The 25,666-nt window shown below is 43.9% G+C and overlaps 1 protein-coding gene across 2 annotated transcripts in view; it reads left to right on the top strand.

Annotated features, from left to right (window-relative positions):
* APLF (aprataxin and PNKP like factor) overlaps window positions 1-25,666 on the top strand; it is a 960,891-nt gene that overhangs the window by 851,186 nt on the left and 84,039 nt on the right. Inside the window, exon 10 of one of the 2 annotated variants that reach the window (XM_069608357.1) lies at window positions 22,392-22,433. The exons of the other annotated variant lie outside the window; for it this stretch is intronic. Coding sequence (XP_069464458.1) covers window positions 22,392-22,433 — 42 coding nt within the window. The remainder of the gene's footprint in view (window positions 1-22,391; window positions 22,434-25,666) is intronic. 2 annotated transcript variants of the gene reach the window in all.

The following is a 25,666-nucleotide window of genomic DNA, read 5'->3' as shown; positions in this document are numbered from 1 at the left end:
AGCATAGTCCATAATTGTTGGGTCGTGCGAGACATCACTGCCGCCTTTTACTTAGGCAGTGACATTCTCAATCGCTTTACCATTAGTTTGGACCTAATAAACTTGAAAGCTTGGTCCTGATTAGCGGATAATCCCATGGGCTTTGATGATCCAGAAAAAGCATTTAGGTCAGCTCAATTGCTACCTTATGCAGTTTAAATTCAGGTTAAAGAGGAAGTCACTATCCCAGAAAGGACCCGACAATTCTCCCTGGAAGTGAAAGTTAAAAGAGGAAAAAAATTGAAAATCCCCTATGCTTATATTCATTAAATGATTCCCTCCAACAGCAAGGGTTAGGGGTAAACCCAACACCATTAGTCAACATAGAACATGAGACCATTCCAATAGAGGTGGATAACAGCGACTTAAAGAGTATTACTCTAGCCGCAGGCACCATTATTGGAATGGCGGTTGATGACCGACATTTTTCCATTGATCTAGGAAATGAACTGTTAGGACCAATCCCCAAGGACTGTTTTGACAGTGACAGTGATGACAATAAAACACCAGACAGGATCTTTACCCGGCATGGGGGGAACTTCCTGGTGTACACTTCCTGCCCTTATGGTAAGGAAGATGTGACTTGTGACTTCAGAAGAGATGAGGTGATTTTCCAGGTCCATGAAGGCTGCCTTTCCCACCCGAAGCCTCCAGTCCAAACCAGCACTCTGACCAGGGACTTCTCCCCCGAGCTGGAGGAGGCCGCTGAGATAGCAAAACCAGAAGTCTTTCATGGCTTCAGGCAGATGGTGGAAGAGAGAGTCAACCTAGCTGATGCCTGTGTGACTCTGGAACAGAAGCAAAAGTTGAAACAAGTTTTCTTGGATTTCCAAGATCTCTTTGCGGTAGACTCATATGACTGTGGTCGCACCGACATCCACACAACAACAATTCGATGGACCCTGGCATGACTCCAGTGTTTGTGAAGCAATTTCGTTTGCCTCTCGCATCCATGGAGTCCCTTACTGAAATAATTAAGAACCTTGAGTCCCGGGGGATAATCCGTCCAGTACATAGCACCTTCAATAATCCGGTGCTGGGAATATTGAAGCCAAACGGCCAGTGGAGACTCTGCGCCGACCTTAGGGAGCTCAACAAACGGGTCCATACTTCCCGATGGCCTCTGCCCTACATTGACCAAGGGCTGGCCCAGATTCAGGGGTCACAGGTATTCACTGCAATAGACCTGACCAATGGATACTGGGCTGTGCCTGTCAGCAGGGAGGACCAATACAAGCTGGCTTTTACATTTGGGGGCGAGCAGTACACATGGACCCGGACTCCCTTTGGATACCTCAACTCCGGAAATTAATTCAACATTTTCCTACACAAGGCCATGCCCGACCTGGGTGCGAGGGGTAACCTGGCTTATGTAGATGATGTCCTCATCAAAAGTTCAACTGTGGAGGAACACATAGCGGAAATCCGTTATGTTCTGACACAGTTGAGGGCCGCCGGAGCAAAACTTTCCTTTCAGAAAGCACAGTGGTGCAGAACCCGAGTTCATTTCTTGGAGATTACTCCTCAGGGTCTCTGTCCCCAAGAAAAGAAAGTGGAAGCACTTCAGAAACTGAAAGACCCCACAACTCTGCGGGAACTAAGGAGCCTCCTTGGACTGACTAATTACAGCAGAAAGTTCATTGAGGGCTACACAGAGATCACCAGACCCCTGATTCATCTCCTGAAGGGGGGAGTCAAGTGGGAATGGGGTCCAGAACAAGCCGAGGCAGTAAGACAGCTCAAAAGAAGCCTCTCACAAGCGCCCTGCCTAGCTTACCCTGTCAGAAACAAGGAGTTCTTCCTGGAGACAGGGTTCTCTAATACGTGCTTGATGGCAGTATTATACCAAAAGCATGACAAGGTCAATAAAGTAATCTCTTATGGGAGCAAAACTTTATCCTCTGTGGAGGAAAAATTCAACGATTGTGAGAAGGCACTCCTGGCAACGGTGTGGGCATTGAAGAATTACCGCCCGTTCATCCAGGGGGAACACATCATAGTGGAGACTCCACACCAGCCTCTGCAATATCTCCAAAGTGACAGAATCCGGCCCGGAAATGTGAGTAATTCCCGAATTACTTCCTGGATCCTTTCAATGCAAGGTTTTCCTGTGGAGGTCAGATATGGCCAAAACAAGAAGAGTCCCCTCGCGCAAGCTCTGGCTGACTTGCATGATTGTGCCAGAGAAAACTGTCTCGAGGACGAAAGTCTAAAAATCAAGGACAACATGGAGGCATACCTTAATTCCCCACACAAAGTCTTTGAAGAGGGCAAGTGTGAGGGAATGCCCACTGTCTATGTGGATGGATGCTCTTACCATGTTGACAACAACGAGGAAAAAGAACTGGTGGCCGGCGTAGGGAATGCATGGGTGAATGAGTCCCCAGAACCCTCCGCTGGGTACAAAATTGGTCCCCGAAGTAGTCAGGTGGCAGAATTGATGGCTGTGCATCAAGCCATCCTCACTGCTGTCCAACATCAACTCCACAAACTGGTCATAATCACAGATTCAGATTATGTATGGAACAGGTTTGTGGAGCACCTGGTTAATTGGAAAGCCAGAGGCATGTTATGTGCTAACAACAAACCCTTGAAACATGGGAAGTTAATCCAAACTATTGATGATCTGGTCACCTTGAATGGGATGACCATCTATTGGAAAAAGATCAAGGGTCATTCCAAAGTAGAGGGACCAGACAAAACTGGGAATGACTTAGCTGATCAGCTGGCCAAAACCGGGGCCATCCAAGGGGATCTGATAGAAATAGAGTCCCTGTTGGGGGAAATCCAGGTCACTGCTATCACTAGGTCCCAGACAAATGCTCACAAGGATCTTTCAACAGCACAATGGAGTAAGGAGACCACTGATGCTGATTTAATTACGGCTCAGAAGGGGGATCCAATAATTGGTAAGTTTTACCAACACATTGAGGACCCTGAGAACTTTCCCCTGACGGATACCGATTACATTGGGAAGGAGGACCTTAGAGTGTTGATGAAATGTCCAAAAATGTTCCGAATCCAAGACGGGTTGTTGGTAAGGAAATCCCAAGCTGGCCATGATCAGTGGGTTGTTCCTACCTCTTTCCGAAGCCTGATGTTAAGTCATGCCCATGATGCGGCCACAGCCGGTCATAGGGGGTTTCACACAACACTGGAAATCTTAGGAGAGGTTGCATACTGGCCACACATGGGGCAGGACCTCGACCAATACTTGAAGGGGTGTCTTGTGTGTGCACAATTTCAGCCGACATCCCTCACACACCGGGCGCCTCTCCAAAAGAGGGGGATGACACTGCCATGGTCAGATTTGCAAATCGACTTCATAGGCCCCGTGATTCGCTCCTCTAGAGGAAACAAGTACATGTTGTCGGTCACATGCTTGTTTACCAAGTGGGTGGAATGTCTCCCGGCCCCAAACTGCAAGGCAGAAACTGCAGCTGCCCTGATGATAAACCACATCTTCTCTCGGTTTGGTCTACCTCAAAGGATTGAGTCAGACATAGGTAGCCATTTTACCAGCGAAGTAATGACTAAGATGTGGGAGATACTGGGGGTCAAAAGGAAGCTACATATTGCTTACCGGCCAGCTTCTTCTGGGGCAGTAGAACGCTACAACCGGACCATTGTGAGCATATTAAAAAAGATTGTGGCAGATTCTGGGCCAAGTTGGGATATCCGATTACCTCTGGTCCTAATGGCCATCAGATCTACCCCTTCATCTGCAACTAAAATGTCACCATTTGAGCTGATGACTGGACGCAAGATGGTGCTTCCCCAGCATTTGCTCTACAGAACCCAAGAGCAAACGTTGATAAATGCCTCCACAACTCATGAGTATGTGGAGAATTTAAGGAAACACCTCCAACATGCTTTTGCCTAAGCTCAGCGAAATCTAGAAAGATCAGCTGATAGCATGAAGACCCATTACGATTTGAAAACTTCCAGGAAAGTATATAGTGTGGAAGACTGGGTCTATCTATACAATTTCCAAAGAAAGCAGGCCAAACAGCGAAAATGTTTGCCTACATGGAAGGGACCTTTTGAAATTATAGACAAGATCTCCCCAGTTGCCTACAAGATCCGCATCCCCAAGGGTAGTTTGGCAGAAGAGGAACACAAGTGGGTCCATATAAATCATTTAGAGTGTTGCCATCCCAGGCACACTCTGCAACGACTGGAGGAGTCCTCTGCAATACCAGAGGGGGCCGCTCCAGAGTAATTCAGTTCCAACCCTAAAACATCCCACATATAGTCTCTAAAATATTATGATTCTTGAATGAAAATAATTCTTGATTATATCTTGTTTTTTTAAAATAAGAATGTAAATGTCTATTGATTTATAAAAATGTATATGCCTCCCCACTGTATCAATAGTGGGGGAGAAATGTCTACGAATAGGTATTGCTGCTTTGCTTTGTCATCCTAGGAGAAAGAAAACCTGGAGACTGACCACAGAAGATGACCTGGGGACCGGGAGCAAAGATCCGAAGGGCCCAGAGTATCGCCCAATACTCCCATCAGGACCGGCGAGGAGAACCGATCGATCCACCCTGATGGAGGAAAAGATGCTGAACATTGCCATTTGCGGAATCGGAAGATGATGATACGGACATCCCAGCGCGTGGATCAAAACCTCCTTTGCACCCGACTCCCCCTCGACTCGAAATCAAAGCTGAGTTGGGCGGGGGGGGCTTGTCAGGGGTGTTAACCCATGTCCGAGTTATTATGCTGCAACATTTGGGGCTGTGGGCTCAGAAAATCCTAGATGGCCGAAAAAGCCCACATTGCACCAGCATACAGGAAAACCGCGCAGTTTTTGCACACACCAAAATGGTTGCCTAACCTGCCACCCACCAGTGCGAGCGTGGTGTGCCAGAAGCGCCATGAGTGAAACGTGGTTCCAAAGGAAAAACAGCAGTGCCTGTTAGCTCAAAAAGCGCTTTGAAATCACCTTTGTTTCTCTGAAATGCAAGCTAAAAATTCCTATTTTAAACATTGCAAGATATTCAAAAATCTCAATGAACACCAGCAGACATTTGGCAGAAGGTAGACTTGTGTGCATACAAAATTTGGAAAGAGAAAGAGCCTAAAATAATGTTCATAATGAAACTGGCTGAGCTGTGGATGTCAGCAGCTCAGCCAGTTTCATTATGAACATTATTTTAGGCTCTTTCTCTTTCTCTCTCATTGAGATTTTTTAAGTTAAATTGGACTGAAAGACACTCAAATCTAAATGTTTAAAATAAATGAGTGACCTACTGTTGAGTGTCACATAGTTTGCAACTGTTAAATGTCATAGTTTTGAACTTAGAATCAGCGTTCTAGCTGCATGTGTAAAAATTGTAAGTTTGATTTGGATGAAGAAAAACTGGGAACAAAAGTGACATTTAGCTGAAGCCTGGCTTAAAGAGATTGAATTCTGCCCGGCAACTACCCCCGACAGGAGTTGAAACTTGCTCAGCCACTCTTCCCAGGCCTGGCTGCATTCTGCTGCCCCCACCAAAAGGAGATGACACCTCCCTGATTGAATCTAGGACTGGAGGGAAACAGAACAATGAGCCTTCCTTGGCTCAGGCAAATGTTAAATTAGGGGGGGTCGTAAATGGCTTCCTCTTGAGAGAAACGGGGAGGGGCAGTGCCTCTGTGAGCAACTTGAGTTGGAGGAAGTGGAGAAACCAGAAATTCCACCATGTGCTTTGGGAAACCACACCCCTCTGGGCCAGAGCATAATTTTAAAAAGATGGATAATTCATAGTACGGACTTGTCAAAATTATATAATTAATATCATTATTCTTGTGATTTTTCTGTGCACATTTTAAGAGGTGTTAGGACTCTGTACCATGTTCTGAGGCAAAACCCCATGAATTATTGAGATCGCAGACACAGGGTTCACGCTAGAAAAATGAAAATTTACTGGAATATGTGTAGAAAGGCGGTGTACATCTGTGTAATTTTTGGTAAAAATTCAATATTGGTAAACCAACTAAAAACGAAAAAAAGTTGCCATTTTTGAACCCTGGCTCTTAGAAACATCAGAGTTGGAACAGAGACCTACCCGAAGTAATATATGATATGTACATGTAATGTCAAGCACTTGTGTATTTGGGAAATACGTTTAGTTATGAAAATGATTTTCTAAGGTAAAAGCAAAGGGGAGTGTTCTTTCTTTGGAGCCATAAACATGACACCTGATGACATAGGATGTCTCACTGCTCCCTTCTCAAATCAGGTCAAAGAGAAATCCTTGACCTATCAAATCATGAGTGGGTTGGGCATAGAAAGTTCGCATCCACACCCATTTTCAAAAGACATAAAAAGAGCCACTGGAAGCCGGACAGGGACATTCATTTTCCAACCTTCAACTGAATTCCTGCGCAGCACGCTGACGGAGAACTCCAGAATCCAGAACTCCAGAGATCCAGACTAACTCCAGAACAAAAACTCCAAAGAGCTGAACTCTTCAGCAGGCCTCAAAATCTTTTGCAAACGATTCAACCGCCGGGCTGTGCGGTTTGCTGCTTGCTAAGAGTCCTGTGTATCCAGAACAGAACCAGTACCCAGAAAGCAGTGCAGTATCAAGAATACACTTGATCCAGACCAGCAGAACCAGAGACCCAGACCAGACTGCTGTGAGCAGAACCGGTGCCTGATTGACCCGCCGAGCAGAGGGAACCGCAGCTGAACTTTTTGACCAGATCCGTGACGAGGCCATTCCTTTCAAATTTATAGTGTCAGTACCCAGCTAGAACTGTGCAGAACCCATCTCTTAGCTTAAAATAATCTGATTCAAAACATTTGAACCTGTTTAGAGCTGCATCATAAGAAATCGGGTGTTCTCCTGTTGATTCAAACCTTTCAAAGCGCATCTGTCATTCCGAAACTGTAATTTCATTTCTGAAAAACTACCTTTACAAAATCGTCTGTATCTTTGGAACCGTGCATCCTATTGTAAAGCTAAGATTCCCAGCTTTCCAACAAGCTCTAAACCGACTTGCTACTCCTTATAGCGCTTCCGTAATTGCGCTCGACGCACTTGAAAAAAAGTGCTGTGATTTGACATTTTGCTTCATTTTAATCCTGTGTAGAAAGATCTGTCCTTTGCTTCCATTACTGAAATCCGTTCTGAAATCCGTTTTCAACCTGATAATCCCTCATTAATCATTGTTAGTGTGGACCTGAACTGATTTAAAGTATCTCTCACTCACCCTGGACCTCTAGAGGGAATTAAAATCAATTTTAGCATATTTCCCTCCCTTTCAAATCACCTGAAACTCTTTTGCCTGTGTTTCAAAATCATCCCTGGTGCTATAAGCTTGCTAGGGGGGAACTGAATTCGTATTGTAGTGTGATTGTATTCCTGAAGACTGTGTGTGTTACTTCCATCTCCTTACATTGCGTAGGGGGGGGGAGTGAATTGTCAGAGACAAAGTGATCATATTATTTTTTGCTGAAATCATATCAAGTTTATTCCTGTGTTGCTTCTTTTCCACCTTGCATTTCCTTGTACCATATAAAGCATTCTCAGCTACCTTATCCTCTATACTACTCCTAAGTAATTAAACCAGTGTGCTAGTATAACATCATCCATTGTTGATCACTGTCATATGTCTAAGTGTGATATCAAATATTAATTTATTATAAAAGTGTGATATATATCTATTGTTTCAAATAAACCTTTTTAATTTGCAAAACAAACCTACTTCTTGGCTCAGTGGGGTCAAGGGGATTCTAAGAGAGGGGCGTTATACAAGGGTTCATCATCCAGATTATAACTTGTCATAAAAATATATAAATAAGGGCTTCCCTTGAGCAATCCCAGACAAGGCACTGACTTAGTGGGAATGCTTGCTTGGAGTCATTAACAATGTACATTAGAGGATATGCAAACCACATGATTGTGCCACTTATGAGGGAGAACGAGACAACATTCCCTAAGCAAGTGAGATTCCCTTGAGTGAAGGAGAGGTATATTTTGTAGATGGGTCAGCATCTATTTGTCCAGAGACTGGTGAAAAGCATGTTGGAGAGGCAGTAGTAAGATTGGAGGAAGGGGAATACGAAGTGTTAATACAGAAGAGGTTGCCCATGCATTATTCAGCTCAAGCAGCAGAATTTATAGCACTAACTGAAGCACTCCATGTGGACAAAGGGTGTGCCGTGACAATATACACAGATTCAGCATATTTAACAACCACAGTGCAGGCATCCTTCAACCATGTGCGGACCCGAGTATGGGATGCACTGCGGAGGACTTTCCCTGACACCCCAGATTGACACTTGGTAATGCAATGTACCATGGGGAACGAGGAAGATGCTGCTCAGTTCATTCTTCGGTTGCAGGAATTGTGGCGGCTGAGACGGACACGGCCTGGGATCAGTCCACCTGCCTATTCTATTTTATCATTAAGCGAGGCCTCCCAGAGGAGGTACAGAAGGCCCTTGGAAAAATTGCTGGGATAGAAGCCAAGGGGTGGTCAGAAATACAAAGCATTATAGTACACCACTGCAGGAGGATCAAAGAAAGGGAAAATAAATTGTTCCTCCCTATTATCAGCAGCAAGTCCGTCTGCGTACAGACAGCTCCACTTGTATGTATTACATCAGCAAGCAGGGAGGTACCAGGTCCCCACCTCTCTGCAGGCTGTCCATCAACATTTGGGAGTGGGCATTGTCAAACGGCATTTATTTGTCAGCAGTCCATCTTACGGGGGAATCCAACTTGGAAGCAGACAGGCTCAGCAGGCTGGGGATCGATAACTACGAGTGGCAGTTGAACGAGGAGGTCCTGAGGGGGTTCTTCGACAGGTGGGGTCACCCTCAGGTAGACCTATTCACCACCATGAGCAACAGGAGATGTCATCAGCTTGCTTCATGGCTGTGGCAAGGCAGAGGATCACTGGGGGATGCATTGCAGATTCTGTGGAACCATATGAATGCATACGCCTTCCCCCCACTCTGCTGATTCACTGAGTCATCTGCAAGGTCTGGGAGTCACGGGCCTTCGGCTCATCCTGATTGCCCCCTAGTGGCCATCAAGACCTTGGTTCTCGGAACTACTCCGACTGGCGCGGCAGCCCCCGGTATGCCTCCTGTTGGGAGCAGCCCACTTACTATCCCAGCAGGGGGGCACAGTGGTTCACCCAGCTCCGCAGAAGTTAGCCCTGGCAGCTTGGTTCCTGAAAAGATCACTGAAGCATTTGTACTTGTCACGGGACAACCTTACTATCATACAAGGGGCAATAAGCGAGAGTCCGTACAGGAGCAAGTGGACAAGGTTCTGTCACTGGGCCAAGACCAAAAAGATTGTCCCCTTGACGTGCTCACTGGACAATGTGCTATCCTTATGGCCCACTCAGGCGTGCATGTAGACACCTGCCGCACGTATCTGGTGGCCATAGGGGCATACAAGAACTCCAGAGATGACATTTTCTCCTCCTCCAATCTGGTGGTTGAAAAGCATTTGGCAGGTCTAACCAGATTATATCCTCCTGTTAAATGTCCACATCTGTATGGGACCTTAACGTTGCACTGGGCGCCCTGGCACACAAAACATTCGAGCCCGTTTCCTCCTTCCACATTAATGAGGAGATAGTACTCCCAACATTCTTTGCACATCCACAGGATGAGGCTCAAAAGGTATTGCACTTTCAGGCGTGCTCTAAGATTTTACCTGAACATGACAAAGAGCTTCCGAAAATCGTTCATCAATTAGGGTCGTCAAAAACCAGGCTGTCAAGCCTCCAAGGCTTCCACAGCAAGGTGGATGTTGATGGCCATCGAGGAGGCGTATGGAGGGGCAGCACCGGCCTTTGCCAGCAAACATGCACGCCCGCGTCATCAGAGCTTAGGCCACAGCTGTGGCTTTCCAAAGACACATCCCATGGCAGACAATCAGCAAAGCGGCTACTTGTGCTTCCCCATCGGCTTTTTGCAAGCACTACTGCTTGGATGCCAGCGCCGGGTCGGACGCAGCATTTGGCGAGGCAGTTTTGGAGAACTTGTTTTCTTAGTTGGCCAACTCTCCTCCAGAGGGCTGCATTCAGTTATAATCGCCCATACAGTATGGAGGAAAGGGGACGGAATGTATGAGTAATTATAAGGTACTCACCGTAGTGACTAACGTACTCCTAGTCCATAGTCCCCTTTCCTCCATAGGTCCCGCCATCCTCCCTCGTAATAAACCTGTGTCAGCAGGCAATTGTAATATTGTCGATGTGTCAAAGGGGACTGAGGAGTGGCGCTGGTGGGTGGACTCAGGGGAGCGCATGCTTTCAGGGCCACACCCCCACGCATCTAAATTTGAAGGGGAAGAACATTTTTTCTGGTGAAAAAGGTTCTGTTACCCGTCCCTAGCGAGGGACGCCTATGCAGTATGGAGCCAAGGGGACTATGGCCTAGGAGTATGTTAGTCACTACGGGAAGTAACGTATAATAATTCACTGCTCCCAGGTCTGGTACATATTTATATGTATTCCTTCCAGGCTTCTTGAAGGACAAAATCGGAGTATTACAGGGGCTAGAGGCAGGCACTAAAATCCATTGTTTCAAGAGGAAGTCTCTCGCTGGATCGATACCTTCTTCTTCTTCTAGCTTCAAAAGATACTGGTGAAATGGGTTCATCTTTTGAACTTATTTATCCTGACCCTAACCGGTTGAACATTTCTAATATAGCTCACCTCATTGTCATACAGCGACCAAAGGGATTCAGGCACAGCATTAATTCATAAAATTCTGGGGACCACTCCCTAGCTAAAGATGTGACATTATCATTATTAGGGTACTTATTAAGCGTGGACGTAGCTTCAGGAAGCCAAGGAGCGCTTTATAGTCAAAGGCGAAGACATGCTTTTCCTGTAAAATGGGCAGAGTAACTAAACAAGCTATATATTCTTACTAGGGACACTAAGAAATTCTCCATCTGGGCTACAGTAAATAGTGCAATCAAATGTACGTATCATGTCTCTTCCAAGCAGATTAACAGGAGCTGATGGACTCGGAAGGAATGTATGTGTGTCAGTGATTGGACCTAGAGTAATCGTCACGGGTTCAGTGACTTGATTTGGTATCCCTATTGCCATGCCACTTATAGGAGCAACTCTGGATTTCCGTAAGCAGCGCAAACTCTTATATCAACCACAAATATCCTCTCATGCATCCTTATCAGATGTTCAACTGGTCTTAATGTGTCACCCCTGGGCCTAAAGATCTGGGTCTAAATCCCGGCTTAGCCTGTTTAAAGCAGTCCCACTGCACTAAAACAAGTGAAGGGTTCATATGGATTTGTCTGGGTCAGAGGTCCTCAAAGAAATTGTTTGCTGGCCGCAGGAAAATACGTCCTGATGCCAACACTGTCTAGATTGGTTTAATAAATGCACTGCAGGCAGGCATCTTGGATCCGCTGATAAAAACTGCTAGGAACAGGAAATGTGGGAGATGTTTTCTATTCCGAGCAGTGAGGCTTGGAACCAAGTGCTACTTGTAATTCAAATTCCTCTATACTTTAAGAGCTATAGTGTGTGTCTCAAGGTCATCCCTATGAGGATTCCGCTCACGGTTTCCAGGGTTTCAGGGTGGCACCTTAACTATTAGTAGAACCATGGAGATGATCAGTACCTTCAGACAATTTTGCTTTAGGCGCTACATAGATGTTACCCCACACACACACACACTCAAAGAATGTACTTGAAGCACTGCTGAGAGAAAGCTCATTTGCGACATGCAGGATTCCAAGTGTGCTGCCATTGTTTTAAAGAGAGATGTGCATTTACATGCGCCTTTGCGAAGCGTAACATAATCAAGTACTTCTGAAGTGCTGGCAAAGACAGCTTTCACCTCACTACAGGAAACAATATTTGATTTATGGGTAAGCTGATGATTGTGGTAATCGCCATGGCAACCTGAAAGAAGATTTCACAGGCTGATTGATGTACAAAGTTACAATTGAGGTCGTTTTGCTGAAGAATAAGAATTCATATCTATTTGAATCAAAATAATAAAGTTCTTCTTGGATCGATGTAATGAATGATCATTACTCTCCAAGGATAATGTTTTGAAAATGTCATACTGCCTTATAAGAATGGTTTGTTTTATCTGCTACATCACGCCTCTTCGTATTATATATTCAAGTGCAACATAAATAACAGTAATCATCACCCTGTTTGCATTTATTTTATTCTCCTTTTATTGGGTACATAGCGCTCAAAATAAAGATATGTTGCTTCAAATAAACTGGTTCTTTACGTTTTGATTTATTATTTGATAATTATATCAGTTCAGTTGTTTTTGTATATTTGCTGTCAATGATTATGAAAAATGTAAAGACAAAAACGATGGACATGCTTCATTTTATAGGATTATTTTGAGAAGCCATGTTGTGCTCCAACAGAGAGAATATATCTGCAGTTTTTGTTTTGGTGACTCTTATATGGGTTTAATATAGTGTGTACCTAGTTGTGAAGCAGTGGATGACAATGGAATCCAGTAATAGGATGTAATAATATTAATTTCGTTGGCAGACTAGATTAGTACGGGTATTGTCTTAAGGGGGAGGAGATAAAGCCAGTTATTCTTGGGTTTGCATGAGTGAGTCCCCCCGTTCCCCTGATATGAGAGAGGATGGCACTCTGAAACGACGTCCATAGGCGTCAAATCATGAAGCAGCCACTTCTGTGGCAACGTACCAGTCTCTATTGTTATTGTAAAAATCACTCGTTATTTTGGGGTTTTCCGAAAAGAATTCAACAAATTAAATTGTCACTTCCATGCTCAATACATTTTAGCTGGATAGTTGTATCGTACCATATTTATTTATTTGAGGTGAGTATATTGCTTCTTACAGAAACACTGTCAAACCGAGCATACACAGGTAGCAGAGCTTTTCTAGTGACATTGCAATGAGTGAGCAGTAGCATACTTGTAGTAGCATAATTGTGTCTATTGTATGCTGAAGGATCGTGTGAAACTCTCCCCCTCAGCACTGCGAGCTGAACGCAGCTCTTGCTGAGATCTCGGGCTTCCTGGAGGAGGCGGAGCCGAGCGACGTCACGTGACTGAACACGTGACATCTTTGGGACTCATATTGAGCCGAGAGCCGCCCGTGCGGTGTGTCTATTGTATGCTGAAGGATCGTGTGAAACTCTCCCCCTCAGCACTGCGAGCTGAACGCAGCTCTTGCTGAGATCTCGGGCTTCCTGGAGGAGGCGGAGCCGAGCGACGTCACGTGACTGAACATGTGACATCTTTGGGACTCATATTGAGCCGAGAGCCGCCCGTGCGGTGTGTCTATTGTATGCTGAAGGATCGTGTGAAACTCTCCCCCTCAGCACTGCGAGCTGAACGCAGCTCTTGCTGAGATCTCGGGCTTCCTGGAGGAGGCGGAGCCGAGCGACGTCACGTGACTGAACACGTGACATCTTTGGGACTCATATTGAGCCGAGAGCCGCCCGTGCGGTGTGTCTATTGTATGCTGAAGGATCGTGTGAAACTCTCCCCCTCAGCACTGCGAGCTGAACGCAGCTCTTGCTGAGATCTCGGGCTTCCTGGAGGAGGCGGAGCCGAGCAACGTCACGTGACTGAACACGTGACATCTTTGGGACTCATATTGAGCCGAGAGCCGCCCGTGCGGTGTGTCTATTGTATGCTGAAGGATCGTGTGAAACTCTCCCCCTCAGCACTGCGAGCTGAACGCAGCTCTTGCTGAGATCTCGGGCTTCCTGGAGGAGGCGGAGCCGAGCGACGTCACGTGACTGAACACGTGACATCTTTGGGACTCATATTGAGCCGAGAGCCGCCCGTGCGGTGTGTCTATTGTATGCTGAAGGATCGTGTGAAACTCTCCCCCTCAGCACTGCGAGCTGAACGCAGCTCTTGCTGAGATCTCGGGCTTCCTGGAGGAGGCGGAGCCGAGCGACGTCACGTGACTGAACACGTGACATCTTTGGGACTCATATTGAGCCGAGAGCCACCCTTGCAGCGTTATGCCCGGCCGAGTAAAGCCCACTGGCTGTTGTGCGGCTGTTTGGCGCAAGGGCGCATCAGTTACTAAGCCCCACTGCAGAACGTGAAGGATAAGGTAAGCCTGACCGCACAATTAAGTATTATTTATCGGCCTAGTCTAGGGGAGTCTGTGGAAGATTACAATCTCCTTCGATCCTTACTAGGAACTAACTTTCTACATAGACCCTCTAACCTGAATTATACACATTCACTGCTGAACGACTTGCCATTGCTAAAGATTGGCTCTCTCGGCTTACTACTTTTATTTTCTCCCTCGCTACTCTACGGAGCCTAAATGCCGCCTAAAGCACGCGGGGCAAAAGTGCCCTACAATTTACGGAAAGGCAGAACTAATCATCCTAGTACACTTACTAACAATCCAAGAGGTGGGGACAGTTTGAAATCGCCAGCTAACGTTAAAGGCACCATCCCTGAGCTATTTAATAAAAAAAAAAACTTGCCTGAATGCACTGACGAACATACGGAGGCGATACTTCCAGCTGAACAGAACGCAAGCCGACCACTGGATGCTACATCCTTTGACGATATTGACAATAATTCGTTATTGGATTTATGCCTGTCCATACAAAAATCTATGGCCCCTCCTCCTAATTCTGGAGAATTAGGGATTATCGAGATGGGGACTGCCAAGAAAGCTGCAAGTATAATAGTGGAGGCGCAAGTGCTACAACCTGCCAATTCCCCTCAGAGAACTATATGTTCTGGGCGACTGTCTGAATCACCAAATCTACTGATCGACTTAGAGGAGCCAGAGCAAAGTAAGGCCGACCAACCCAGTGAACTTTCACAGTTAAACTCTGCAGCTATTACTGAGATACAGGCGTCCTTATCCTCTCTCCAATTTGCCCTAAAAATTCTCCTAAAACTATGCGGCAGAATACACGTGAATACAATTCTACAGCTGAATCTCCCCGTTCCAGACTTAGATTATGAAGTAGGACACGCAGAGGTAAAGGAGCCTCAGATTCCATCTAGCCCAATTAATGTCCAGGGGAACGAACATCCGACAAATGAAGGAAATGCTCGCCTGACTAAGAAACAGCGTAGAATGGCGAAAAGAGCAGCCTTAAGAAATGTTCCAGTAGAGGTGGCCTCTCCACTACCAAATACAGCAATTCCACAACAGAAATCTAAAAAGGCTAGAAAAAGGGCTCTTAAAAGAATGAAAAACCGAAATAAAGGTCCGGGTACACTCACCAGCTGGATATTGACGGAAAAATCCAAAGAAATTTCTGCAGTGAGCAATGCTAGCCAAGACTCTATTCTTACTGAAATTCATTCAATTGACAATCAGTTTTCCACCCCTCAAAGGAATAATCCTAATAGTACATTTGAAAGTATGGAAACTGATAGGGATACACCAGCTCTAACAAAGGAAGAGAATAGAGAAGAAAATAGGATTTGCATTGTGAAGAATCTGAATCAGCAATGTCGTGGCAAATGGCTTCCTCGGACAGGCATGCTCGAGAAACTTCACCTAATACCTCAATTAAGAGTTATTAGATCTGAGGATTTCTCATTTGTTGAGCCTTTATGTACCACTAACCCTAATGTTACAGCGCTGCATTGTACGGTCCTGGCCTCAGCTCAGTTGATCCGTAAGCATAAAGTTAACTTAGCGCAAGTAGAATTGGGGGTAGATGTGAATCCTGACGATGCAGACCCTCTGATCAAAGAAGCTCCCGAGTCTACTAAAACTGACAATAAAACTAAGCCACCTCCTCTTGCTGGAACCAAAGTCCAAATGAGTGACATTCAGAACACTCTAAAATGGCTCGCAGAGGCTTTGCCCACGGTTATAAATCAACCCTGAACTTGCTCTTTACTATCCTGGAATACCAGGGGTTTCAAGCATATTACCGCAACTAATGGCTCGTTACCTTTCATTATGAACTATACCTTTTTTCTACTGCAGGAAACTTGGCTAACCGCCCCAATTATAATAGATGGGTATAAATTGTACCAGACTTTTGCCAAAAAAGGGCAAAAGGGAAGACCTTTTGGGGGCTTGTTGATCGGTGTAAGTAAAACTATAGCATCCAGTGAAATTACTAACGATCATGAGGATAATATTAATGCGGTGGAGGTGATTATACCGATCAAAAAAAGTCAGACGAAACTCTTGCTGGTCAATGTTTATAATCCATATGATGCATCAATGAGTGATCAAATACAAGATAGACTACATGATTTACTCACTAAGTGGACGAATGAACACCAAAATAATTTTATTGTTATTGCTGGAGATTTCAATTGCGCCATTAAAGGGGATGGTGGCACATCTAATAACAAGTATTTACACCCGTATCCCCTCATGCTTCAGAATTATAGCGATAAAGAAGGGGAGAAGTGGTTATGTTTTATGAAGAGCTGGGACATGGAATGTCTAAACGGTCGAACTATGAGCGACCGCCCGGGACATTATACTTGGAAAGCAGGTACTGCTCGCCGCACTCTTGATTATTGTTTCATTTGCCCGGAGGTGGCTTCCCTGGTTAATTATATGGAAATAATAGACAATGACTGGAGTGATCATAGAGGCCTGAGTTTAAGTCTGAAATGTGATCCTGTATAGCTATTGGAAGTGTGTTGGTTAATCATGCTGGTTCACGATTATTATGGTCTGAGAAAAATATAGCTAAAGCATGTCAAGATTGTGGTGAATGGGATGCTGATTATCACACTATGTTTGTTAACCTCTCAATAGAACAACTTGAAGGGTGGATTTATAGATTTACGGGTAAATATGCTACCAAAAGATCATTACTTGTTATTAGAGAACAGGGCTCGATTGAGGTTTATGACAAAACAATTTGTGATGCTAAGCGTACTCTGAGAGGGGAGATACGTAGAATCAGAGCCCACTCCCATCTAATTATAGATACACATACTAAGATCAGAAAGATAAAAAATAGGTATAGGACATGGTTAAAACACTGGAACAGATCGAAACAATTAGTAAACTGGCAAAAAACTGTGAAGACTATTTGCTCTAGAAATCCCCGGAACATCTGGGCACTTCTAGGAGAAGCTAGGGGAAGTAGGGTAACTCCCCAAATAAACCCGATTGATGCGGAGGAATGGGTTAATTTTTTGGAAACGCGTAATGGTACGACAGCAGCTAACTCCGGAACTCTTCCTACCATCTCTTTAGTTCCAAAGCCGTTTCCTATTTCCCTAGAAGACCTGATAGGTAAGATTACTAAACTTAAATCCTCCCGAGCCCCGGGGCCTAACGGTCTCTCTAATTTACTTATGAAGAGTAACCCAGTTTTCTGGGCTAACCTTTTGAAAATCCTCTTTGAAAAAGTCTTAAAAGAGGGAGTAATACCTGAGACCTGGCAAAGAGCAATTTTAGTGCCTATTTTTAAGAAAGGCAATAGATCTGATCCTGCCAATTACCGTTTGTTATCTATGTTAGATTGCTCTGGTAAATTATTTGCCTCCTTATTGCTACAGAAATTACAATCTTGGACTGAAACGGAAGGGATTCTGGACCGCTTTCAAAGCGGATTCAGATTTGGTTACTCTACCACCCACAATCTTTTCATTATGAACAGCCTTAGAGATAAAGCCCTACTCCCCAATAATCCGCCACTGTATGCCTTATATATAGATTTTAAGGCAGCGTTTGATATGGTTAATAGAGAGAAGCTATGGAAGAAGCTTAGGGGCCTGGCGTGCCCTGAAGGCTTGCTCCATTATCTGCAACTCTTACACCATAACACCACAGTCCAGTTGAGGCTTGACGGAAGTGGTTCTACAACTAGGGTGATAGAGCAAACAAGAGGGGTGAAACAAGGCTGTGTCACCGCACCCATGCTATACAATTTGTTTGTCTCCGATATGCCAAAATGTATCAGAGAGGTGAGTAACTGCCCTCCCAAAGTTGGCTCCCAACACTGCTTAATCTTGGCGTACGCAGATGATGTGGTTATTTTTGACCACACATTTAGTGGCATCCTACGCTCGGCAGAGCGACTTTGGGAGTATGCGGAGGAGAATTAACTCACAATTAATCACACAAAAACAGAGTTGATCCTATATAGTCATGGCAAAGTGAGCCGCCCCAGAATGACTATAAGAGGTCAGGAAATTCAATATACCCATAGCTATAAATACCTGGGAGTTGAATTCGACTCTAAGGGAAATTTCCAATTATGTGTACAAGCCCGCAAAACAAAAGCTGCGCAACTTACCTCTATGATATATCAGTTCACTCGTAAGAAGAGTGGATATTCCATGTGGGCAGCCCGCCAACTTTATGTCCAGTGCCTGATACCCATGGTAATCTATGGACTGGAAGCCCTAGTTAACCTTAATTTGGACTGGCTGCAGAAACTGGAAGGACGTTTTTGGCGAAAGCTGCTGGGATTGCCACCGGGAATACCTATGGCGATACTAAGATTAGAGCTAGGTTTACCCTCTCTAAAAGCTCTGGTCTTGAAGAAAAGAGCCGTGGTCTATATTAAGATGCACATTAACCCGATTAATCCCCTTTTGATAACCGTGAAAGAAGAAATCGACAGGAATAAGCAGGCCCGTTTTGCGAGAGAAATGAAAGCTCTATTTAAGGCGATAGAATGGATCCCTAACTGGGAAGACAATTTTATAAATCTTAAGTCCCAAATGGCAGAACGACTTAAAATTTGGGACTGGCAAGACAATTTTAGCCATCTTGCGAGTCTTCCTAGCTACGGATTTATAACTCATGTTTTATATACCTTCAGGAGAGCACAAGGATATCTCAATCTTTGCCCCTCGGCTAATCTAAGACGCTTCCTATTAGTCCTAACGGTGTTGGGCCCTGAACGGGCCATTTCTAAAACAGAGCGTTTTTGCAGGGTATGTAAGAATAAAGACTTACCTGAAACTGCAAGACACGTTCTCACACTATGCCCTAGATTGGGATTAATTTACATAAAACATTATAGCAGATACGTACACAATCTCGACCATATTAAGTCCAAAGACTTCTGGATAGCATGTATTAACACTCTGAATCCTAGCCTACAATTGGCCTTATACAGAGTATGGTATATAGTTAAGGGAATACTAGAAATTTGAAGGCTAGCTTACGCTCCTTGCATTTATAAAAATAAATGAGCCTTGACATGCAATCACATGAAACTGCACGAAAGTTAACTTCTGGCTATAACCTGTGACATTTTTAATAAGAATGAGTATGAGCATGATTTTAAACGTTTTTTTTGTTCTTTTCTTCATTTTAATGATGAATGATGAATTGCTGTTTAAAAAATTGCTGTTTAATAATTCAAAAAATTTTTTTTTTTTTTTAGACTTATGTGTAAAGTTTTTGTTTTTTAAAAAACTGTATCACATTAAAATAAAATAAATAAATAAATAATTGTGTTTAACGCTTTGTTTTGGGCAAAGTCCCCCTCCCCCCACTTTTGTAAAATGTCTTTGAAAAAATGCTCTCCTCTGTCACATTTTAAATTCTAGTCCTTGGTTGTGAAGGGTAGGCTGTAGATTGGCAAGGCTGTAGATCCCTTGATTTTTTCTTATTTTTGTAAATAGAATTATTCCGGTAATTCTATCACGGGGTGGACTGCTAATTAGACCTCCTTTGAACAAACTCCATGCCAAAAGCATAGTGTACACCTGTGCCCTGCTGCATCATTATCGTGATCTGCAGCACCTGCTCTTCAGCGGCACAGAGCAGATTCAGCTGCAGTCACAGCCATGTCACTTCACCCCAGGGGCTGCGTTCAAAATGTGCACCTCTGTTTTCAAACTACATAGTTATAATAAATCACGGTCCTGATGGCAGTTATAATCTTTGAGCATAAACCATACATGAGTTTGGGGGTATGATGGCTGGTATTTCATATTGTTATTAAAGCCACACCAGAATCTGTTTCATACATGTGTCAGCGACAGACTGTGTGTATTCTCCCCAGACGGGCTACCCCTGCAGTGCCCAGCAGGACCATAGTTACTGAGGAATGGCTTATTTTTATTCCTTGTAGTCAGTTAACGCCTCTTTCGAGTAAGAACCCCCTCTTACCCCAGTAGGAGATGTCCTGGGAAACCGGAATCAAAGGGCACACCCTACAAAAATGGATTAGCCTCCCACCAGGGTGTTGCATACCAAAGAGCCTTTGATGCTATAGACTGAGAAGGGGGCAGAGTTGGTGTAGCCAGAGGGATCTCATCACAAGTGAAGAAGGGGTTTGCCATCTTGTTTCTCTCTGTACTGCTCCTTCCTTCCTGTCTCCTCCACTTCCTTTAGCACATAGCACTTTGTGTATGATGCAAGAAGGCAATGACCAAATGTCACAAGGACAGAGATGGGACCTCTTAAAGCAGGCTTGCTTTTTTCCAATCACCTGTTGACTTTTCCTATGAAGGAGGAGGTCTCCCACTCCTTTGATTCACTTTTGGGCAATCCAGAATTTAAGGAAGAGTTCATTTGGACCTATTTGGGATAGTTGATCTTTCTAAGACCCTCAACCATTGAGATGAAGTGTTTCAAGGCTGAGGCAAGCTCTGCCCCCTGCCCACTCCCAGGACACATTGGGGAAGGATGACTCTTTCTGAGGAACATGACCACTGCCACTCTGCAGAACCTGAAAGTATTTACTCAGTCTTAGGGCCCCTAAACCGGGTCTCACCTTGGTCTCTAGTGAAGACAACAACAAGGGTACAGGGTACCCACTGTGGGATTCATCCCAATTTGAGGAAAAACCCTAATAAGGGGAAAAACTTCCAGAAGGAATACAGATGGCAGAAGTACAATCCATGGTAGATGAAAGGCTGGATAACCTTTAGTGAAGACTCGATTGAAGACTCAAAAATGAAACAGAAGGCAACAAGGTAACAACATGGAGAGAAGAGCTGCAGGCAACAAAGGAGGGAAAAGCCAGGAAGGCTTCAGGAGGAACAAGGAGGATCCAGGAGCAAAGGGGGAACATAGGGAAATAACGGGGGAAGGCCATAAATGCACAGAGAGGAACAGCATCAGATACAGCTGGAATCTGCGTTGCGACATGCTCTGCGGGAGCTGGAGGTGGAAGAAGTAGTTCAAAACACATCTGAAAATAATTAGACTGCAGCGTCCCTGAGCATGATGGAACACAGTCTACAGAGAAAGCGCACTGCAATTGCAGACGTTGCACGCGATGACAGGTGCCAGCGGCACCACAGGGACATGTCTCTGCCAACCGCATTTACATGTCCAGATCAGGTCAGGATCCATGTTCTACTACATCGAACCATTTGAACGTCATTTAGAACCCTGTTCACCACACTTGAACCATAGGGACCTGTTGGTGCGGCTTCTGGCACCTCATTGAGCCTTTGAATGACTGTGTTGCATTTGTCGAACCAGCGCGCCTTTGCTGCCACAACAAGCCAAGCAGATTGTCACCTTTTTGGCTTGACCAACCTGCTTACCGCTGCATACTAACCGTGCCGTCACCTCTTCGAACCCTGCATCGGATCACCAAGGTCACGACATTGACCCAACGGATTGCATCCCGAACCGTCATTCGCCATCCCGAACCAGTGGTTACCAATGTTATAACCCACTTGACTCTTGAACCAACCCTGGTGAACCATCCCAACTGCAGGACCTGAAAACTGCACTCTACCGCCTTCCTCGTAATGAGGCCCTAAATCCTTTTTGCACCTTTTTCCAAGAAGAACATACCCTTTTTAAGTTCCGTATTGTGTTTCTTGCCTGTGTTTCCTTCCTACTGAAAACCCAGAGTGCTCCACCTTTATATCCTTCATTTTTTCCAATTCCCTGGTAGAGGGATGGGTTTTTCTAGTTTTTTTTTATAATATTTGTACATCAGTGTGTTTAAAGTATATATTTTTCTATATAACAGTGATTGAACATTTCTTTTATTTTGGACTGTTCTACTCTGCTGTTTGGGTTGCTACTGGGTCACATTCACACCCTTTCTGAGAGTATAGCCTTCCCTCAGCCCACGTTACCACATATCTCCTTGCTGTTCCTGTTTAACCTTTTTCATTGGATCACTGTTAGTTTTTAGAAGTGGGCAGGCTGAGGAGGCGGTTTAGCCACTACTCATCCTTATACTCCTGCAGAGCAGAACTTAGTTCGACATATTAGGTCTACTAACTTTTACTTATGACTTAACTACAGCAGTAAGCCATTAAAATCCAAAATAAGTGATCTGTTTGGATCATTATTTTAATTGCAGTTACAGGCGTTGTTCCCAGCTTTCCCAGAAAATCCAGCTTTCCAAACCCCTAACAAAATAATGTTTGCTACAATAATTGCATTGTTCAATGTCCGTTTCTGCTACAACTTTATTTAATGAAATATTTGATCTTTTAGAGTCAGAACCTGCAAGAGCAAGAAGAAAGATTGCACATAAAGGTGAGAGTGTGTTATTTTATTCAGAACAAGTATTAATTGTGCATATGATTGATTTGTGCTGTTTCTTAAATCTAATATAACTCCAGATTTAAATGTATTTAACAGGCCGTGCTTACTTACTGGTAATCTCCATTCCTTACCCTAGTCCTTGCCCCCACAAACGGGTACCTTTTTGTCTTAAAAAAAAATGTTTCCATTCATCTGTCTGAGAAGGGGTATAAGTGCCATCACCTCTTAGAAACATCCTATGTTATTGCAAGTAGTTGAACAGTAAGATAAATATCACTACACCTAAGTAAGACTGTGATGTGGAAGACTTGTACTTTAATGAAGTTTATCTGTAAATAATCGGAGCATTTTAACTTTGTCCCTCTTGACAGCAACAGTTAATTCAAAAAGATTATAATAAGCAACCCAATAGATATTGATCACAAACCACACATTGACAACCATTATGCTTAATCCAGAAAGTGTCTTATCGTGGGAAACAAATGTATTATACATTCTGAAGATGCCCATGTTGTAGTCCTGAAAATAACAGCCATGGTAAACCTCTATAGAGCTGTTTAGGAGGCTGTCATATTCCTGGTATAGTGTGCATGACCCTTATAAAGTTGGGAAATCCATGCAACATTGTAGGTTATATAAATAACCCTGCATATCCATCGACTCTGAGTATTGGCAGATGGTTTCTTACTTTTACATCCCAGACTATTAGGTACAAGGAGAGAATGTGAAACCTGAAAGATGGTGTTTGGTCCAGGTGCACTTTCACTTCCCAGAAACGAGAACTAAATTCCTACACTAAACATTTCCTGGAGCTTCAGTTTGGAGCAGGGTGGGTACACTGTTTTCCTTAGCCTCCCTATTAAAGTGGACATTGGACAGTACCCTGTGTTGGGAGTAACCTGATGGCAAGCATCCAGATTCCCCAACCTCCTGGTCAACATAATGGCAATGATTTTTTTTTTTATTTTTTATACTTTATATAACCCGAGGGTTTTTAAAAGTGAACTTTCTATTTTCTTCTTTCTTTCTTTCTTTCTTTCTTTCTTTCTTTCTTTCTTTCTTTCTTTCTTTCTTTCTTTCTTTCTTTCTTTCTTTCTTTCTTTCCATTTCACTTATATGCCTTTTTCGACCGTTGACAGAATTATGTCCAGGATTTTTGCCGTGGCAGTTACCCAGGTGGTTCTACCACCTCCAATCAATCTCGGCCACCAGGTCTCTACCTCATTGGTATAGGCCGCGGCTAAGATTTCTTTCAGGTAAGGTCCTCTTATTGAGTCGACTCCTGGGCATCTTAACAACAAGTGTTCAATTGTTTCCACTGTGCTCAGATCTTTACAGAATTTACACATATTTGTATTGGCCAGGCCTCTTATCTCTAAGATTTCATTTGTGGGTAGTAAATTGAGGCGGGCTGTTAGAAAAGTATTCCTCAGCTTTTTATTGGGATACTTTTTCACATATGGTTGAAGTTCGTGTAGTTTGTGAGCAGTATGTGGCAGATGTGAAGTTAGTTTGTATGAGGCTGCCTTTTCCAAAGTACATATCCAATCCATCTCGTTTAGTTTTTTTTGGTTTTTGGATTTTTGTCAGATTATCCATTAGATCTTTTTTTGAGCATTGGATATGATCGAGTTTTGCTTCCTGGATTCTGTACCATTTGGTCAGACTGGCCACACCGCCTTCTTCAGCTTCTTTGTTTATTGCTCCCACAAGCATTGGACGATTTTCCAACAGTAATTTTCTAAACAGCATCATGCTGTTCCTTTCCACTATAGAGACAAGTGAGAGCTGGCTCATTTTGCGTCTAATCTGGGCCATTGGCGTTGATTTTGGTAATTTCAAGACTTCTCTCCAATATTGACTTTCCATCTCATTCCAGATGTTTTGTGGTATCCCAAGCATCGCTTCAGCTCCGTAAACCAGTGTAGGGACAACCTTTACCCTGTAGAAGTCCACAATTGGGATAAGTGAAAAACGGCCATATTTTCTGTCAATCGCTTTTGCTTGCGATGTTAAGTTCTTTGTTTTCTGAAGCAGATGTTTTTGCATTGCAAACTCCTTGGATGAATTGTCCACAATAATGCCCAAATATTTAAATTCATTTACTATTTCAATCTGTTCGCCTTCCAGGAACCAAGGGAAAGAGTCACCTTTATTTCTTCTTCTGCCAAGGAGCATGATTTTGGTCTTTGGTTTATTTATTTCAAGACCATTTGCATTTATGTATTCCACGAGGTTGTTTAGTTGTCTCTGCAACCCTATTGTGGTTTGATCAGCAATTAAGATATCGTCCGCGTACATGATTCTTGAAATTTTCATCTGACCAATTTGCGGGGGAAAAGATCTTATTTTTTCTTCTGTTTCTTTATAGTCTCCAATGAAACTCAAGAAGAGTGCAGGAGCCAAAGGGCATCCTTGCTTGACCCCCTGGTTGGTTGAAATCTCCTCCGAAAGTGTACCTTGATTATCAAGCCTCACTTGTATCTTTGTGGCTGTGTGTAAAGCCATGATTGGGTGTAGGATTTGTTCAGGGTATTTCCATGATCTTAGCTTCTCCCATAGTCTCTGTCTATTGACTTGGTCAAAAGCTTGTTTTAGGTCAGTGAAGGCCATATAGGTTCTGGTCCCTCTCGACTGGCTTTTGTTTTTTAGGATGTTAATCGTTAGAATATTGATTGTAGTTCCCATGTTCTTTTTAAAGCCAAATTGAAGAGCATCTTCACATGGTGCCTCCTTTGGCAATGTTAGGAAATGTCGTAAAAGTAGCGAACCATACACCTTCCCAATCACATTCAGCAAAGCAATGGGCCGGAAGGTTTTTGGGTCGTCCCTCGACCCTCTTTTGTAAATAGGTACAACCACTGCATTTGTCCAGGATTTCGGTAGTACCTTTGCAATTGTCAATCTTTGGAATACCTCGCTTATGAAATTGGCCCATGCCTCAGGGTGTTCTTTTAAATGTATGTTTGTAAGGCCATCTGGCCCAGGTGCCCTGGAATTTTTCAGTTTTTTTAAGATGCGGATCATGGAGCTCAATCCACGGTTCGGTGTCTGTAAAGTTTGTAGGTTCCATGCCCTCTCGGTTAAAGAAGAGGTTTTCAAAATGCGCTGTCCATTTGGCTTCCGGAATGCCATTTATGAAAGCATCCGAGTTTATCTGATCCATTGCGTTGATTAAAGCCCAAAAGGTTCTCGAGTCCTTAGTGGTTATACGTCGCAGCATA

The sequence above is a fragment of the Ambystoma mexicanum genome, chromosome 4q, assembly GCF_040938575.1.
Source record: "Ambystoma mexicanum isolate Mex_15411 chromosome 4q, UKY_AmexF1_1, whole genome shotgun sequence".
NCBI lineage: Eukaryota > Metazoa > Chordata > Amphibia > Caudata > Ambystomatidae > Ambystoma > Ambystoma mexicanum.
This window is presented reverse-complemented; position numbering and strand designations above follow the sequence as displayed.